Genomic DNA, 19,542 nt, shown 5'->3' with positions numbered 1-19,542 from the left:
AATTTAATATTTGTCCCAGACCGGCCCACCAGAGGGTCGGCCCACCGGGCCTGGTACGTCCTGTGGCCAGTCCACCCCTGCAAGAGCTACAGCAAGTGCCACGATAAACAAATTAATTACCTGGACCATGGAGAGTAGAATGATTCCCCTGTTGGTCACGTATTCTATGTTTGTCCAAGAGAACAGTGGTAAAAATGACTAACCTTTTTATGATCTTGGTGTAAGCACTCCCCCCCCCCCCCCCCCCCCCCCCTGTCAAAAAAGGGGAATTAGCTATTCTCATCGTGGAATGAAACTTGCTGACCTATGCACAACTTGGAACAAAAAAAGCTGATCTTAAGGTTTCCAAGGAAACATTTGAGTTACTCAGCATTACGGAATTTGTGTCTTGAGTAATCAGATTGCTAACTAACTGTGTAAACACACACACACACACACACACACACACACACACACACACACACACACACACACACACACACACACACACACACACACACAAGATGCATTACAGCAGTGGTGGAAAAATTACTTGGATGTTTTTCTTAAGTAAAAGTATCAATACTAACTACTCCGGAATTCAATATTTACTTGAGTAAATATTTCCAAATGGCCGAAATGTGTAGAGCGCTGAAATATATAAACGGTTGAGAAATGACAGAGTTACCGTGTGGGGGTCCCTCTACTGTAACCTCCATCCAAGTAATAAAAAGTTCCCCCATTTTGTATTTCCTAGAACTGTAATTATGAAAAAAATCATTAACATGGTGAAACACATCTTGATGACATCATCAAGATGTGTTTCACCATGTTAATGATTTTTTTCAGACCTCTAGTTCTAGGAAACACAGAATGGGGGAACTTTTTTTATTATTTCCACACAACAGCTCTAAGGTATATTAATGACATAGTAAAATGTTGAAAATGAGTGGAATGCCCCTTTAAGGAAGTGGTTGCACCACTTAAAAACCTTTCCTAGAACTGGAGGTCTGAAAAAAATCATTAACATGGTGAATCACATCTTGACATCATCAAGATGTGATTCACCATGTTAATGATTTTTTTTCAGACCTCCAGTAAATGTACTTAACCCTTTTGGTGTTTTAAACATTATGTTATAATTTAGCTATTGAAAAATAGCAGATCTACAAGCTCGTAGCGCGCCACCGAGTGGCGCGCTACGAGCTTGTAGGTCTGCTATTTTTGAAAAATCGTAAAAATGTGGCGCAAATTTGGAATATATATTTTTTCATTTTTAACTCAAATCATTGCTTCTGAGGGGTCCCTGGAACAACATGTTCAGATGGGGGTCTGAGGCCAATTACATATAATTGTTGGGGTCCTTGATATGAAATATTGAGCACCACTGAAACATGGGTTTCAGAAAACTGGAGGATTTAGACAAGACATTTTTTAAATGTCGACGTCAGGCCTAAATGGGTGAAGTCCTTTACGCCACTGCATCACAGACCATTTGATTTGATGCTGAAATCAAATCCAAGGTTTCGGAAATTGCTTTTCAACCTGCATATAAGAAGGCATCTACAGTGTAACCATAGTGTCAAATCATGTCATAAATTGAGATTATGTAAAGTTCAAGATTTGTTTAACCAGTAGACCTGTTAAAAAATGAATGATTGTTTCTTTATTTTTCTGCTGTGACGATATGTTTTATTTTATTTAACCTTTTTAATTCAGTAAAAACCACATTGAGACTAAAGTCTCTTTTACAACTGTGTGGCAGCGGTGGCCGAACGGTTTGCGGAGCGGTCTTGATACCGGAAGGTCGCCAGTTCGAATCCCCGGACCGGCACGTTAAAATTACCACCGCTGAAGTGCCCTTGAGCAAGGCATTGGACCCCTACCATGAAATGTTCTATGAGCAGGGTCTGGCTGTAAACAAGCATCTCGAGCTTAGTCCACTTCCCTGGGTAAACAAAGAACTTTGCTTTGTGAACTGGCCACGAGAAGGCAAATACTGTTACACAGCTCTGACAGTACCAACAAATACAGGACAACATTTAAAACACTTTCAGGGCTTTAAATTGCCTCCGATTTTATTGTGGGTACGACATAGAGCGTCGCAGTCCCACCCCTTTCATGACGACGCCGGGCCCAGGAAATAATTCCCAATGCATTTTCCTCATAGACATTTCAAAAAGTATTTATTTAAAGACCTTTTAAGCGTCGTACAAAGCCAACTCGAGTCGTGACAAATCATGACAATAAACACAATATTTTGGACCAAACAAATAATTACAAAGAAGAAAAACAAGAAAAAAAAGTGTTGTAACCTGCCGTTTTCTTCTTCTTTCTAATTCTTCTTCTTTCTAAATCTGTTTAGATGTTCCCCAGTCTCTCTTGGCTGTTTTTCCTCTTTTGAGAATCTGAGCTTTATCATAAAAAATTAATTACCAGTTCTATGTATTTTAATTTATAGACCCAATAAATTCTAATTTTATAGCTGAATTTGCAACTATGCTATCTGTTATTATACTACAATACTGATTTTCGGAGATCTAAATATTCACGTTTGTTGCCCTTTGACCTCCCCATTTTCTTCTGATTTTCTCAAGCTTGTAGACTCTTTTAACCTAACCCAACATGTGAAGCAACCTAGCCATGATAAAGGTCACACATTGGACCTTGTGCTTTCACATGGGGTCGGTGTGGAAAATGTGAACATGGTTGATTTTAGCCTCTCTGACCACAATGCTGTGTTTTTTCAAGTCCCACTTCTTTCCCCCAGAACCAAAACCTACCTTCCCGGCCTCTAAATTCTATTCCCCGTGTTTGTGAACTTTTTAATCATTCATCATCTTCTATTAGTGGAAACGAACAGGATAATCTCTCTGTTGACGAGCGTGTCAGTGCTTTTAACAGTTCTTGCACAAGCATTTTAGACACTATAGCTCCAGTCAGATTTAAAACTTTGAAGCCAGCCATGATGCCGTGGTTAAATGAGGAACTAAAGTCCCTAAAGAGACAATGCAGAAAGGCAGAGCGGTTATGGAAAAGGGACAAAAATCCCATCTCCCTCACCTCCCTAAAGGAATTGATGTTTTCATATCAAACGGCAATCAAGGTGGCAAGACACTCGTATTTCTCAGACCTAATTGCAAAAGAGGGTCATAATCCCCGAATCCTTTTTAAATCCAAAAATTCCGTTATCGGTAGTCCTCCCCCTAGTCAGCCAGTGAAACCCTCTCCAGAGAAATGTGAAGAATTGTTAAACTTTTTTGTAAACAAGGTTGTGGAGATTCGACAGCATTTTAATACTGATTGTAGAGATAGTAATGTTGTTTCAAGCCCAACTGCAACTCTAACACATTTCAGTGAAATCTCCCTGTCAACTTTAGAACGCACTGTCGCACTTTCAAAATCCTCCACCTGCCCCTCTGACTGTATGCCCACTTGGTTTTTAAAAGATTATTTTCAGACAGTTGGTCCACACCTTTTAGCCATTGTAAATTGTTCACTGACCTCTGGTATTTTTCCCTCCTATTTTAAACATGCCACCGTTTACCCCCTTTTAAAGAAACCCCCTCTTGACCCCTCTATTGTAAGCAATGTTAGACCTATCTCCAAGCTGCAATTTTTATCTAAAATTTTAGAAAAAGTTCTCTCCACACAACTTATTTCACACATGAAAAATAACTACCTGTTTGAAGAATTTCAATCCGGCTTCCGAGCCCAACACAGCACGGAGACTGCTTTAGTCAAAGTCACAAATGACTTATTGTTGGCGGCCGACAAAGGCTCTTACTCTATTTTAATTCTTCTGGACCTTAGTTCTGCGTTTGACACGGTGGACCATGGTGTCCTCATCAGCCGCCTGAAACATGATGTTGGAATCAGTGGAGTAGCTCTGGACTGGCTAAGCTCCTATTTATCGAATAGATCCTTCTCAGTGGCGCTTGGTGACTCCTCCTCCTCTTCTTCCCCTCTCTCATGCGGAGTTCCACAAGGCTCAATACTAGGTCCCATCTTATTTATTATATATATGCTACCTCTGGGTCAAATCATGCGAAACCACAACATAAATTTCCATTGTTATGCGGATGACACGCAATTATACGTCCCCATAAAGCCTGGTCACTCTGACATCACCCGCATCGAGGCCTGTCTAAGTGACCTAAAGAATTGGATGTCCAGAAACTTCCTGCAACTAAATGAGTCCAAATCGGAATTAATTATATTTACCCCTCACTGCCCAAACACACAAATTGCGAATAATCTTACCTCCAGTCTTGGTTCCCTCTCCAGAAACCAAAAAACGAAGGTCCGAAACCTAGGTGTAATGTTTGATCCTGAGCTATCCTTTGATTTCCAGGTGACTATAAGCTAGTCCAATCCTGTTTTGTCCAGTTGAGACAACTAGCTAAGGTCAGGCCATTTCTTATTTGTTCAGACCTAGAAAAAGTCATCCATGCTTTTATCTCTTCCAGATTAGATTACTACAATGCACTTTATTCAGGTATCAGTAAACAGAACATTCACAGACTACAACTGATACAAAATGCAGCTGCTAGGCTACTGACCCGCACAAAGAGAAGTGAGCACATTACACCTGTCCTTGTGACACTACATTGGTTACCTGTAAGTTTTAGAATTGATTTTAAGATTTTATTACTTGTTTTTAAAGCTCTAAATTATCAAGCACCTGCTTACATCTGTAATCTATTAACTCCCTACAAGCCTGGCCGCTGCCTGAGATCCTCCAGCAAAACCCTATTGACGGTTCCAAAATCTCGCCTTATTACAAAAGGCGACCGGGCCTTTGCTGTACGGGCCCCTCGGCTGTGGAACTCACTGCCTGAGGATCTCAGGCTGGCAAACTCAATATCCTCTTTTAAATCACGGTTAAAAACTCACCTTTATTGCACAGCCTTTATATGAAATGTTTGAATTGTGTTTACATGTTTTTTGTTTTGTTTTATTCTTTACTCTATTTTTACTGCTATTATCTGTAAAGCACTTTGTAAACTTGTTTTTGGAAAGGTGCTATATAAATAAAGTTGTTATTATTTGGTTCCTAAATATAATTTAGCTGGGGACCCCCTGGAACTCTCTCAAGGACCCCTGGGGGGTCCCCGGAGTTATGGCCAGCACATCTAGGGTGAGGAGTTATGTCCAGGACATCTAGGGTGAGGAGTTATGGCCAGCACATCTAGGGTGAGGAGTTATGTCCAGGACATCTAGGGTGAGGAGTTATGGCCAGCACATCTAGGGTGAGGAGTTATGGCCAGCACATCTAGGGTGAGGAGTTATGTCCAGGACATCTAGGGAATACAGGTGATGAGAGACGCGGTAGAACATCCGTTCCAGCATCGACGGTCTGTCGTGTCCCTTGACGTCGTGACCCCTGACCTCGCCGACGCGTCGGAAGCCCAACCGCCGGTAGAGCTTGTGCGCGGACGGCGAATACGCCGTGGTGCCCAGGACCACGGACGAGTACCCGCGGGCCGCGGCGAACTCCAGGACGGCGCGCCCCAGCGCCCCGCCGACGCCCCGGTGCCGATGGCGCCGGTCCACGGACATGCGGCACAACTCCAGATGGCCGCCGCCGCTCCTCTTCGGGTCGCCTACGGCCGCGACGGTGCCCACGACGCTCCTCTTCGGGTCGCCTACGGCCGCGACGGTGCCCACGACGCTCCTCTTCGGGTCGCCTACGGCCGCGACGGTGCCCACGACGCTCCCCTCCCATACGGCTACCCACATGCAGCAGTCTGACGTGGGGGGAAAAAAAACGGAGTTATAGTACAACAGCTGAAGAGATGAAGAAGACATGTAGTTATAAACTCATGGGTTTGGTTAGGGCTTTCAAAATAACTGAGTTAAAGGAGAATTCAGTGATTTGGAAAAAAAACCCTGGTCCGCCCCGGTAACAAGATGTGCACACGCACGCACTACAGTGGGGGGGACACGCGACAGGCCAACAGCACGTCCCCACTCGATCATGATTGGCGGAAGGCCCCTCTCTATATCCTGATTGGATGACGGCTGGGCCACCTATAGCCAAAAACGAAACCTACGTCTTTTTGAGTGGTGCAAACCACTCCAACAACCAGCTTTGTCTGTATGTTTGTGTACCTGTGTACGTGTCCGTGCACAGGTGAGCATGGTTACCATGGTCACTGACATTACGTCAGACCACAGCTGATCAGGCTATATAAGACCTTGCACCACTCAGTTCACACGGGTGTGATTTTTTTTTTAACCCAGGGGTTAACTGGGGACTAGGGAGGAACTCCTTATAATGGTCAGCACACTATATAGTAGGAAGGATTAAAACCTCGTAAATGTAAAAGGAGATCCTCCTTTGGTTTTTTTAACCTGGTCAGTATGGCCAGCCCAGTATTGGTCTTCTTATTAAAATTGAATGGAACTAAACTATAGCCTACTCTATAAGTGATGTTTCAATTAACTAGTCTAGTCTATACCGTGTTCAAGCTACAGTGAATATAATGTAAAAATGTATGTTCAGTGGATATTGTTGTCAAACAACCTGGTTGTACCTAGTCCTGTGTTTAGAGACTGTTGCATGATCTCGCAATGTTCAAATGCTTCCGTCATGTTGTTCCAGACTGTATGACTCATACAGTCTGTTGTTCCAGACTGTATGAGTCATAGGGCAGTATTATGCATGTCTTAAGTACCAGGTCTTATGACTTAACTTAAGACCTGGAGGCGTGGTCAATGCTGTTTGGCCACTCAGAATAGCCAAATGGCATTGATCACGCCTCCAGGTCTTAATTTAGGTAATAAGACCTGGTACTTAAGACACGCATAATACTGCCCTATACTGCCCATACAGTCTGGAACAATGGAAGCTCTGACCATGAGTAAAATATAAAGCGGAAGTGGAGCCTCCTCCCCACTTCCGTTTCGTCTTTACAGGATACAATATAAATAGAAATCACCTACACATACAGTAGCCTATAACTTGCTGCTTAGCAGAAATGGAAAAGAAAAGCATAAGCTCTAAAGACATTTTTAAATATTTTTGACAAACAGTTTACTCGGATTTCGGGAGCTGTAGTTCCAGACTCTACTGTATATAGCATTCGGAGATTGCGCAATAGTAGTCTGGCTACGAGAGACTAGGTTGTACCTGGTGATTTGATGTAGAACGCCTCGATGTCGGCCATATCTCCCCTCCTGGCGTGCTCCAGGTAACGGTGGGCCACTCGACGGCTGCAGAAATACCTCGCACACAGGACGGCAGGCGGGACGAGGCCCGCCATCAGCCATGACGCGGTGACGACAAAACACACCGCTGCAAGAGGAAGACGTAACATTTATCTGTTTATACACTCTACTCTATGTATGCAAACATGTGGGGTATGTGCATGTTTTGCACATACCCATCGTGTGTGTGGTATAATAAATGGTAAATGGTGCATTTATATAGCGCCTTTATCCAAGGCGCTTTACATAGATTGTGCATTACATTCACCCATTCACACACACATTCATACACCTATTGCGGCGGAAGCCATGCAAGGTGCCAACCAGCACATCGGGAGCAATTTGGGGTTCAGTGTCTTGCCCAAGGACACTTCGACATGTAGACAGGAGGAGCCGGGATTCGAACCGCCGACCCAAGGATCATTGGACGACCTGCTCTACCTCTTGAGCCAAAGTCGCACGAGGTGTGTGTGTGTGTGTGTGTGTGTGTGTGTGTGTGTGTGTGTGTGTGTGTGTGTGTGTGTGTGTGTGTGTGTGTGTGTGTGTGTGTGTGTGTGTGTGTGTGTGTGTGTGTGTTTGTGTGTGTGTGTGTGTGTGTGCGTGCGCGTGCGCGTGTGCGTGTGTGTGCGTGTGCGTGCGTGCGTGCGAGCGCAATTATTGAGTGAATTCCTGCACTGTCTGCATGGAGTGACCTCGTCACATAGAAATAGATTTATTGGATATTCTACTGTTTAGACTGATGAGAGGTTCTTGGTTTAGCTCTGATACTAGATTACTATCTCTATTTACCTGGTGTTTTCCTTGCTTACTGTATGTCGATCTAGATTAAGAGCGTCTGCAACGCCTGAATGCCTGGGGAAAAATAGAAAAACTGACTGTACATACAAACAACGCTTTTGAAAAGCAGCAAAGGTTTATCCCAAGCTATGTGTGTATGGTATAGGCTAACTATCTCTGACAGTAAAACGCACAATTCTTATGGTTTTTCTAAAGTTAGGTTTCCCTCTGTTCTGTTGGCAATGTAAACGCATGATATTTTCTCATGCCAATAAAGCAGTGTTAATTTTTGACTAAATCAAGACTAAATCAACACTCCATTTAGTTTTAGTCTATAGTCAATCGTTTAGTCTTTAACAAAAACACAGACTCATCCTATAAAGGTCTGAGACGGATGCTGAACCCAGAGAACATTCCACTATACTGTATCATCAGGGGTCGGGAAACTTTTCGGGCTCATTTCGTTTTTCAAGGGTGGCGTGTAGTAAAAGTAAAAGTACGGAATTGAAAATGTACTTAAGTAAAAGTACAAAAGTATCGGCAATAAAATTTACTTAAAGTACTAGTACTCATATTGCAGAATGTCCCATTCAGAATGTCCCCAGAATGTCAAAATGTGTACAAAATCTATTGAAAATAGCAGATCTACAAGCTCACAATGCGTCGCGTTGCAACGCATTGTGAGCTTGTAGATCTGCTATTTTCAAATGGCCGAAATGTATAGGGTTGAAGTGGTTAATGTATGTTTTCTAGTAACTAAAGTTTTCAAATGATTGTAGTGAAGTAAAAGTACAAGATTCATAGGCCTCACTCACACGGTCGCTGCAGATTGCTCTGTGCTTGCTGTATACAAAGGGTGTGACACAGCTTGCCCCAATGCATTTCCAATGGGAGTCACATGGGTCTGACACAACATTTGTGTTGTATGAGGGGGAGGGGCGCAGTCGAAACACAGCCGAAAGCCATACAGCAGCTTGTAGTCCAAAATGTAGTCCTCAAACCATGTGACTTCCATTGGAAATGCATTGGGGCGGCCATGACACTTACAACATTCATACAGCAAGCATGCAGCAATGCTGCAAAGGTCTGAGTGAGGCCCATGGGCTAAGATTAATGCTTTTGTAACCCTTGCTATGCATCCCGTGTGTAGCCTATACACCCCACTGTTTCTCAACCAATGGTCCATTGACTACTAATAAATTCCTAATAATAATGAATCATCCAGTCATTCCGGTGAACTTCCCCCTCTTGAGATTCTTACTCCATACAATAGTCAGCAAAATGGGCAGAGGTATTGCAGTCACAAGACAAGACAAGTGTCAATCATAGGCCTCACTCAGACCTGTACTGCATTGCTGTATGCTTGTTGGATGAATGTTGTGTAGTGTCATGGCCGCCCCAATGCATTTCCAATGGGAGTCACATGGTTTGACACAACATTTGTGTTGTATGAGGGGGAGGGGCGCAGTCGAAACACAGCCGAAAGCCATACAACAGCTTGTAGTCCAAAATGTGGACTACAAACCATGTGACTTCCATTGGAAATGCATTGGGGCGGCCATGACACTACACAACATTCATCCAACAAGCATACAGCAAGGCAGTAAAGGTCTGAGTGCGGCCTTATGTTCATTCTGACATCATGGGTCAAGTTTGTAAATCATTAGTTGTGTGTCACTTGGATTGTTGTTCAACTGTATGGTCATCTACTGTACGTCTAAAATGATTAAATGAATCTAGCTAAATAACAGGTTGCACAAAATAGGGCAGCCAGACTTGTTCTGGGTTGTTCTATAAGAACTAGTACTGTAAATATACACTCCAGCCTCTCATGGCTCACGATTGAGCAAAGAATTTCCTCAAGTTTGGCCACATTTTTACTTTTGTGTTATTAAGTCAAAGATGCCTTGGTTTTTGTTTGAACAAATAGATTATTGTCACGATATACACACCCACAATACAAGGCATGCTGTGAATGGGCATATCGCTGTACCTAGTTCAAACACACTCAATGAAAAAAACAGTAATTTATAGAGCTATAGATTAGTTAGCACTTGACAAAGGTAAAGAGTTATTTACTTGAATGACCAGTTGAAAGAGCAACTTTAGGCTAAATATATTTATAGTTATTCTATACTAGTGTTTGTTTTAATCTGTTTTATACGTAATTGAGAATTGATGTATGTTATTTAATTGTGTATATACTGATTGTTGTGTTCTCTAAACTGGACCCTCGTCTGGTTCTGACAGACTGGTAGTGTGTGCAGGCTGGGTGGTGTGTGGTTCTGACAGACTGGTAGTGTGTGCAGGCTGGGTGGTGTGTGGTTCTGACAGACTGGTAGTGTGTGCAGGCAGGGTGGTGTCTGGTTCTGACAGACTGGTAGTGTGTGGTTCTGACAGACTGGTAGTGTGTGCAGGCTGGGTGGTGTCTGGTTCTGACAGACTGGTAGTCTGTGCAGGCTGGGTGGTTTCTGGTTCTGACAGACTGGTAGTGTGTGCAGGCTGGGTAGTGTGTGGTTCTGACAGACTGGTAGTGTGTGCAGGCTGGGTGGTGTCTGGTTCTGACAGACTGGTAGTGTGTGCAGGCTGGGTGGTGTGTGGTTCTGACAGACTGGTAGTGTGTGCAGGCTGGGTGGTGTCTGGTTCTGACAGACTGGTAGTGTGTGCAGGCTGGGTGGTGTCTGGTTCTGACAGACTGGTAGTGTGTGGTTCTGACAGACTGGTAGTGTGTGCAGGCTGGGTGGTGTGTGGTTCTGACAGACTGGTAGTGTGTGGTTCTGACAGACTGGTAGTGTGTGCAGGCAGGGTGGTGTCTGGTTCTGACAGACTGGTAGTGTGTGGTTCTGACAGACTGGTAGTGTGTGCAGGCTGGGTGGTGTCTGGTTCTGACAGACTGGTAGTGTGTGCAGGCTGGGTGGTGTGTGGTTCTGACAGACTGGTAGTGTGTGCAGGCTGGGTGGTGTCTGGTTCTGACAGACTGGTAGTGTGTGGTTCTGACAGACTGGTAGTGTGTGCAGGCTGGGTGGTGTGTGGTTCTGACAGACTGGTAGTGTGTGGTTCTGACAGACTGGTAGTGTGTGCAGGCAGGGTGGTGTCTGGTTCTGACAGACTGGTAGTGTGTGGTTCTGACAGACTGGTAGTGTGTGCAGGCTGGGTGGTGTCTGGTTCTGACAGACTGGTAGTGTGTGGTTCTGACAGACTGGTAGTGTGTGCAGGCTGGGTGGTGTCTGGTTCTGACAGACTGGTAGTGTGTGGTTCTGGGTGGTGTCTGGTTCTGACAGACTGGTAGTGTGTGGTTCTGGATGGTGTGTGGTTCTGACAGACTGGTAGTGTGTGGTTCTGGGTGGTGTCTGGTTCTGACAGACTGGTAGTGTGTGGTTCTGGGTGGTGTCTGGTTCTGACAGACTGGTAGTGTGTGGTTCTGGATGGTGTGTGGTTCTGACAGACTGGTAGTGTGTGCAGGTTGGGTGGTGTCTGGTTCTGACAGACTGGTAGTGTGTGCAGGCTGGGTGGTGTCTGGTTCTGACAGACTGGTAGTGTGTGCATGCTGGGTGGTGTGTGGTTTTGACAGACTGGTAGTGTGTGGAGGCTGGGTGGTGTCTGGTTCTGACAGACTGGTAGTGTGTGCAGGCTGGGTGGTGTGTGGTTCTGACAGACTGGTAGTGTGTGCAGGCTGGGTGGTGTGTGGTTCTGACAGACTGGTAGTGTGTGCAGGCTGGGTGGTGTGTGGTTCTGACAGACTGGTAGTGTGTGCAGGCTGGGTGGTGTCTGGTTCTGACAGACTGGTAGTGTGTGGTTCTGGATGGTGTGTGGTTCTGACAGACTGGTAGTGTGTGGTTCTGGGTGGTGTCTGGTTCTGACAGACTGGTAGTGTGTGGTTCTGGGTGGTGTCTGGTTCTGACAGACTGGTAGTGTGTGGTTCTGGATGGTGTGTGGTTCTGACAGACTGGTAGTGTGTGCAGGCTGGGTGGTGTCTGGTTCTGACAGACCTTGCTTGCCTCTTGATGAGGGTGGTCGCATTCTTTTTCTCTCTCCCTCTACTCCCTCTACTCCTGTCTGCCCAGAACTTCTCTTCTACACTGTCTCTTCGAAACCCCTGAAACTACCAAAACATGGAACTATTCATGGAATTAGTGTGCTGGTCTCTGTGCGTGATAGACAACATTTTTCCATGTAAATTGGGTTCTGGAGAGCCCGCTCAATACCCTGATGGATCTTCACCCGCAAGTTATACCCAAGACTACAAGACTTGGCGTGTAATGTGCATGGAGATTATCAGCGTAGAAGAGGTATATCTATTTGGATTTACGGTGACAGGATTTCTGCTGATCGGGCTGTGCACTAGTCTTGTGTATCGAAGAATTGGAAAAGTGGCAGCGCTGAACGGAGCCCCTATGCTGCCTGCCGTGGCCGAGCTGGGCAGGGCACTTGGGGAGTTACATCAGAAGATGGACACGATCTTGGAAAAGGTCAGCGCCCTGCAGAGAGACATGACGGACAGAGAGCCATAACGGACAGAGAGGAGAAATAGCCATATTGCTATATCCCTCGCTCTAAAAACGAATCTGGATTTCCCCCCCATTGACAATCTCCACACGAACAGACAGCGCAAGAAAAGAATCCTCTGCCTCCCCCCCACACCTCAACCCCCACCCTCCCTCCTCCCTGACACCTGTTGTGTCTTCAGACTGGGCCGTGTTAGTTTCCACTGAACCCGCCATGATAACGCAGGACTTTGAGGCAACGTGACATCATGACCTTCGGAAGATATGCCAGGAACACACTTACACAAACACATGGGAAATGAACTATTCCACCGAACTTTTTCTCATGGACACACATGTCTACACATACAGCCGCCTTCTACCCCCCCCCCCCCCCCCCCCCCCCCCCCCCTGCTCCAGCTAGGTTATCTTTTTTTCCTCCCCCCACGCAGCTCAACCCTTTCGATGGTATGCGTAGGAAGAGAGCTTTTTTGGTGCCTGGCCCAAGCCCTTGCGACCCCAACCACACCCCCCCCCCCCCATATCCTCCCCACCCAAGTACATTCTGTGCCTGCACTATACAATGATAATTGTAATGTGATGTGATGTCTTCCTAGCCTGGCTAATAAGCCAGACTAATATCACACAACACTGTCGCGGTATATCAGTCTGGGCTGGCTCCACTTGGATTTCATTTCCCGGGGGGCGGGTTCAAACATTCTCTCTTTGACGCAATTGGTCAGAGCTACTGTCAGTCAAAAGTCTCAAGCATTGAACGTCACTGTACCAAAGCCCGCCCATATTGCATACCGTGTCCCGATTGGTCCGACCTGTTCTCGATTGTAGGAAAGAGGCGTGCTACTGAGCCTCGCCAGACCGAAATCCGCTGGTAGGCAACTTTTTTTTGCCAACGGCTGATTCGGTCTGGTTTATTAACCAGGCTAATGTCTTCCTACCCCCCCCCCCCCCCCCCCACCCCACCCCCCCCTATCCCCCCATCGCTTTCTTTTTTCTTCTGAAGATGCAAGTAGGCCGGGCGCAGCGCACGCAGCGACCAGCAGCAATAAGTTTGGTTTGATTGATGTATTGTATATGTGTTTCAAGCCTTATGACCTGCTGTAAAACCAATTGCCGTTCGGGGACACTAATAAATAACCTTGAACCTTGTGTGTGCAGGCTGGGTGGTGTCTGGTTCTGACAGACTGGTAGTGTGTGCAGGCTGGGTGGTGTCTGGTTCTGACAGACTGGTAGTGTGTGCAGGCTGGGTGGTGTCTGGTTCTGACAGACAGGTAGTGTGTGCAGGCTGGGTGGTGTCTGGTTCTGACAGACTGGTAGTGTGTGCAGGCTGGGTGGTGTCTGGTTCTGACAGACTGGTAGTGTGTGCAGGCTGGGTGGTGTCTGGTTCTGACAGACTGGTAGTGTGTGCAGGCTGGGTGGTGTCTGGTTCTGACAGACAGGTAGTGTGTGCAGGCTGGGTGGTGTGTGGTTCTGACAGACTGGTAGTGTGTGCAGGCTGGGTGGTGTCTGGTTCTGACAGACTGGTAGTGTGTGCAGGCTGGGTGGTGTCTGGTTCTGACAGACTGGTAGTGTGTGCAGGCTGGGTGGTGTCTGGTTCTGACAGACTGGTAGTGTGTGCAGGCTGGGTGGTGTCTGGTTCTGACAGACTGGTAGTGTGTGGTTCTGGGTGGTGTCTGGTTCTGACAGACTGGTAGTGTGTGGTTCTGGGTGGTGTCTGGTTCTGACAGACTGGTAGTGTGTGCAGGCTGGGTGGTGTCTGGTTCTGACAGACTGGTAGTGTGTGCAGGCTGGGTGGTGTCTGGTTCTGACAGAGTGGTAGTGTGTGCAGGCTGGGTGGTGTCTGGTTCTGACAGACTGGTAGTGTGTGCAGGCTGGGTGGTGTCTGGTTCTGACAGACTGGTAGTGTGTGCAGGCTGGGTGGTGTCTGGTTCTGACAGACTGGTAGTGTGTGCAGGCTGGGTGGTGTCTGGTTCTGACAGACTGGTAGTGTGTGGTTCTGGGTGGTGTCTGGTTCTGACAGACTGGTAGTGTGTGGTTCTGGGTGGTGTCTGGTTCTGACAGACTGGTAGTGTGTGCAGGCTGGGTGGTGTCTGGTTCTGACAGACTGGTAGTGTGTGGTTCTGGGTGGTGTCTGGTTCTGACAGACTGGTAGTGTGTGGTTCTGGGTGGTGTCTGGTTCTGACAGACTGGTAGTGTGTGGTTCTGGGTGGTGTCTGGTTCTGACAGACTGGTAGTGTGTGGTTCTGGGTGGTGTGTGATAATCCGGTTAAATTATTCTTTTGGTATGGCGACTGCGGCGGCGGGCCCGGGAGAAGAATATCGCGACACGAGACAGTATATACTTAATATTAATATTAATATTTAAGTATATACTTAAAAAGTATATCAATTTCATAACTGTGGAAAAAATGTTGTGTATAACAGACTGAAAGATAAAAGACAAGTACATTTACTAAATGTTAATGTTTTTGTATATTTTCTTTTGTGGATTTTCCATGTTCTTTAGTAGGCTACATGTGTCAAACTTGTATTTTTGTGAAATGACAAAGGAACATGGATACTGTTCATTCAAGTGCTGTGGATGATATAAAACATTTGAAAAGGGAAGGGTGACTGCTGTTTAATTGTCTCCACCAGGCCGAAGGCATGGGGAGAGAGTATGTTTTGCACTCCGTCCGTGTGTGTGTGTGTGTCCCCGTGTGTGTGTCCTTCCGTCCGTCTGTTACCAGCTAATCTCCGGCACCGTTGGCCCCACATTTTCCAGAACGGCCTGTTATAGCGCCACCAGGAGGCCGACTTTTGTAAAACACATTTTTGGATATTACTCCTCCATATTTTGTCCAAAAATCCCGCAAATCGTTACACAGTATCTCTATAGTCATGTGATCAAGTCAGATCAGTCCGGTATTGCATATTCCATCCTGATTGGCTAACAGTGACTTTCAAAATGTGCAGGATTGGCCCGATTTGAACAAAAAGCCTCAAATCATGAACGCAGCGCGCAATTTACGTGAAATCTTTCACAGACGTTCCTACTAGGCTGAGGAATATATCCCACCTTTTCACATTGGCCTGTTATAGCGCCACCAACAGGTGGATTTTTGCAAAACACATTTTTGGAACAAAATGCCTCAAATCATCCAATTGCCATCCAAGTCGTAAGAAGAAATTGTACCCTTTTCACATTGGCCTATTTTAGCGCCACCAGGAGGCCACAACCTGACCTGCCCTGGTGGAGACCTGTGCCCCGAGGGGCACTTTTTCTAGTTCTCAACTGTTCTGGATCTCATTATTTACATCACAAGTTATGAGCTTTCTATCTAGCACCTCTGCTGGAACACTCCATCATCGCAGTTCCTGTTTACACTGCACATGTGCAAACCTCCCGCAGGAGAGTGGGCCGCACCTCTGTGCACTATCCTCTTTATTTGTCCTAGGTGGACCCCAAGGACTGTCTAAAGAGGACGAGACGCGAAGACCGTACGGGCGACGCCATGTTGCTTATGGTGCTCCATGGAAGGAAAGAAACATGCGCAGTTGAGACCAAGGAAGCTGAACGCGGAAGTGTTGGCTGCATATAGCCCATTGCGCATGTTTCTTTCCTTCCATGGAGCACCATAAGCAACATGGCGTCGCCCGTACGGTCTTCGCGTCCTGTCCTCTTTAGACAGTCCTTGGTGGACCCCAGGAAGACTATCTGACTGCCATGGCATCAGCTAATGGTGTGTGGACCCCATGAAGACTAGCTGACTGCCATGGCATCAGCTAATGGTGTGTGGACCCCAGGAAGACTATCTGACTGCCATGGCATCAGCTAATGGTGTGTGGACCCCATGAAGACTAGCTGACTGCCATGGCATCAGCTAATGGTGTGTGGACCCCAGGAAGACTATCTGACTGCCATGGCATCAACTAATGGTGTGTGGACCCCATGAAGACTAGCTGACTGCCATGGCATCAGCTAATGGTGTGTGGACCCCAGGAAGACTATCTGACTGCCATGGCATCAGCTAATGGTGTGTGGACCCCATGAAGACTAGCTGACTGCCATGGCACCAGCTAATGGTGTGTGGACCCCAGGAAGACTATCTGACTGCCATGGCATCAGCTAATGGTGTGTGGACCCCAGGAAGACTATCTGACTGCCATGGCATCAGCTAATGGTGTGTGGACCCCAGGAAGACTAGCTGACTGCCATGGCATCAGCTAATGGTGTGTGGACCCCATGAAGACTATCTGACTGCCATGGCATCAGCTAATGGTGTGTGGACCCCATGAAGACTAGCTGACTGCCATGGCATCAGCTAATGGTGTGTGGACCCCAGGAAGACTATCTGACTGCCATGGCATCAGCTAATGGTGTGTGGACCCCATGAAGACTAGCTGACTGCCATGGCATCAGCTAATGGTGTGTGGACCCCATGAAGACTAGCTGACTGCCATGGCATCAGCTAATGGTGTGTGGACCCCAGGAAGACTATCTGACTGCCATGGCATCAGCTAATGGTGTGTGGACCCCATGAAGACTAGCTGACTGCCATGGCATCAGCTAATGGGGATCCTTTTCAAATAAACAAATAAACTCCCTTTTTCTGTTGAATTTCTTGACCTCCAAACTTGTCAGTAAATGACTACATGGACGGCCATCATATAGGTCAAAGTCAAAGTCGTACGATTTGTCACACACGTTACCGCGGTGAAATCTGTTCTCCGCATTTGACCCATCTCTTGGAGCGGTGAGCCGCAGCCGTGCCGCGCTCGGGAATCTTTTTTTTTTCACCGGGTCATTCAGTTCACTGTTTCTCAACTAGTGGGATGACATTTTTAACAAATCCTACATTACTAAATGCATGGTCAAGAACCACATGCAATACTTCCAGGGACCACCAGTGGTCCATCCACGGACCACCTGTTGAAAACCCCTGTCTTATAGTATGAGCGAATAACTTAACTTAATAACAGGAAGATACATTGACTATCTGAGGAGAAAAGTGTTACTGTAGCCTAGTTATCAATTCTGTTAAGATTATACAATGACTATACTATAACAATATAATGTTTTTACAATATAAAAACTTTGTATGTTTCTATATTAGTGGTGCTCAGACTTTTGCATGTCAAGGACCCCAAAAATTATACATATTTTATTTGGCCGCCGTCCCCCACATCTGAAAATATTTCATCCCAGGGACCTCCCAGAAGCAAAGATTTCAGTTAAAAACGTTTGCTGTGAAAGAATATATATTCAAAGAATTGCGCCACACACGATTTTTCAAAAAATAGCCGATCTACAAGCTTGTAGCGCGGCACTCGCTGCCGCGCTACGAGCTTGTAGATCTGCTGAAGTATAACATAATGCTTATAGAACACCAAAAGTGTGTTCCCGCCCACGCCCAGAATGCGTTTTGGTTACACATAATGAAATCCTTACTTGTCATAACGGCGTAGAGCAGCAGGCTCTCGGGGTGGTGTCTGAGCCCCCGGAAGGCCGTGTCCTCGACCATCTCCATCAGCCCCTCGTGGAAGATGCGCTGCACCTCGGGATCATCGTCCGCTTCAAACTTGCGTACGAAAACGGCAGCTTTGGGTTCGGGTTCGGGTTGGGGTTCGGTGCTGCTGTCACATTTGTTTTGTCCTCCCAGAAGTACCCTCTGTTCTTTTCCCTCCATGACGAATAACCTTTTGATCTTCATATATTATACCTTAATGTCTATAACCTTTGAACATTAAATTGGAAATGTTTTTTTTGCACGTCTGTCTTGTCAGTAAGAGACCACGTCTCTCTGCAGATAATATTCCACAGCTGATGTTTGCAGGAGGCCAGACAGAGTGGGGAGGGATCTATTGCAGGAGACCAGACAGAGTGGGGAGTGGAAATTGCAAAAAAAGTGTTTTAAAACACATTTTAGTGGTAGATCATGGCTTACAATTGGGAATAAAATGGGCTCTTGGGCTTGAAAAAGGTTCTTTACCACTGCTATAGAGCAAGGACAGAAGCAGATAAAGAATCAACAGGAGTTCATCTGGTCATGTTATGTTAATGTTAATGTTAATCAGTATACATTGATTCTCTTTACTGTAAGCCATGATAACACAGCCAAACAATGGAGAAGCCACTGATTGAGATTCAGGTTAAAGGTGGTGGTTTGTTGTTCCCACAAGACTCTAGTCCAGGGGTGGGCAACTTTGACGATGGAGAGGGGCCCACTATATAGTTCCACACTCACTCCAGAGGGGCCACATTGCATATTACTGTCGTAGCAAAAATAGCTGATCTAAAAGCTCAAAACAGGACATGGTGACATGATTTGATGGTCCTATACAAAAAGCTATACATAAGAAACTACGTCAATATTAATTTAAACCTATATCATTTACCATAATAATTATTATTACAATAATTTACTGGACAGTGTAATGGGAATTCAATTCATGGGATCGGGGTCAGTCTCCCGTTGCCTTCTGAGTGTTGTAATCTAAATACTGGACCCTCGTCTGGTTCTGACAGACAGGTAGTGTGTGCAGGCTGGGTGGTGTGTGACAATCCTGTTGAAGTATTCCTTTTGTACGGCGACTGCGGCGGCGGCCGGCGGGTACCCGGGAGAACAAATTAACGAGACACGAGACAGTATCACGCTAAGGTTCACAAAGTTTATTACACAAACAGGAAACATATATAGTGCTGGATCATAATGACGTAACAATAAGATATGAGACAGAAGAACGTGCCTATACTGCAGCAAGGCTGACCTTGCTGTCGCCTAGATGTCTCTCGTAGCCTATCTATAAAGTATGCTACAGTACCGGCAGTACACAATACATATCAAGTACACTGTATCTCAAGTTCAAGTACATAGACTAAGATGTACTGTGCATGGGCTTGTATCATAACACTGAGGACGCTGTTCGTTTTGGAATGTCTTTAGCATCAGTATTTTCATTATATTATTGTTGTCTGTGGTATCAAATAAATCATGGCAAGTTGTTGTAATTATTCATTCTCTCACTGAGGAAATCTCTTATCTTAATTCCCACCTTAATTTCCCTCTATACTCTCCTCTGACTTAATTTG

General features: G+C 45.8%; 1 protein-coding gene across 1 annotated transcript; it reads right to left on the bottom strand.

The window, feature by feature from the left end:
- Positions 1-5,226: 5,226 nt before the first annotated feature.
- Positions 5,227-18,139, bottom strand: LOC306922167 (N-acetylaspartate synthetase-like; the record flags this gene model as incomplete). Its single annotated transcript, XM_079499563.1, has 3 exons — positions 5,227-5,729; positions 7,115-7,279; positions 17,902-18,139. The coding sequence occupies 3 exons, from the start codon at positions 18,137-18,139 to the stop codon at positions 5,227-5,229; spliced, it is 906 nt and encodes a 301-aa protein (XP_079355689.1).
- Positions 18,140-19,542: the final 1,403 nt, after the last annotated feature.

Source organism: Electrona antarctica, assembly GCF_951216825.1.
Source record: "Electrona antarctica genome assembly, chromosome: 4".
Classification (NCBI taxonomy): domain Eukaryota; kingdom Metazoa; phylum Chordata; class Actinopteri; order Myctophiformes; family Myctophidae; genus Electrona; species Electrona antarctica.
The sequence above is the reverse complement of the archived record's forward strand: the minus strand, read 5'-3'. Positions and strand labels throughout refer to the sequence as shown.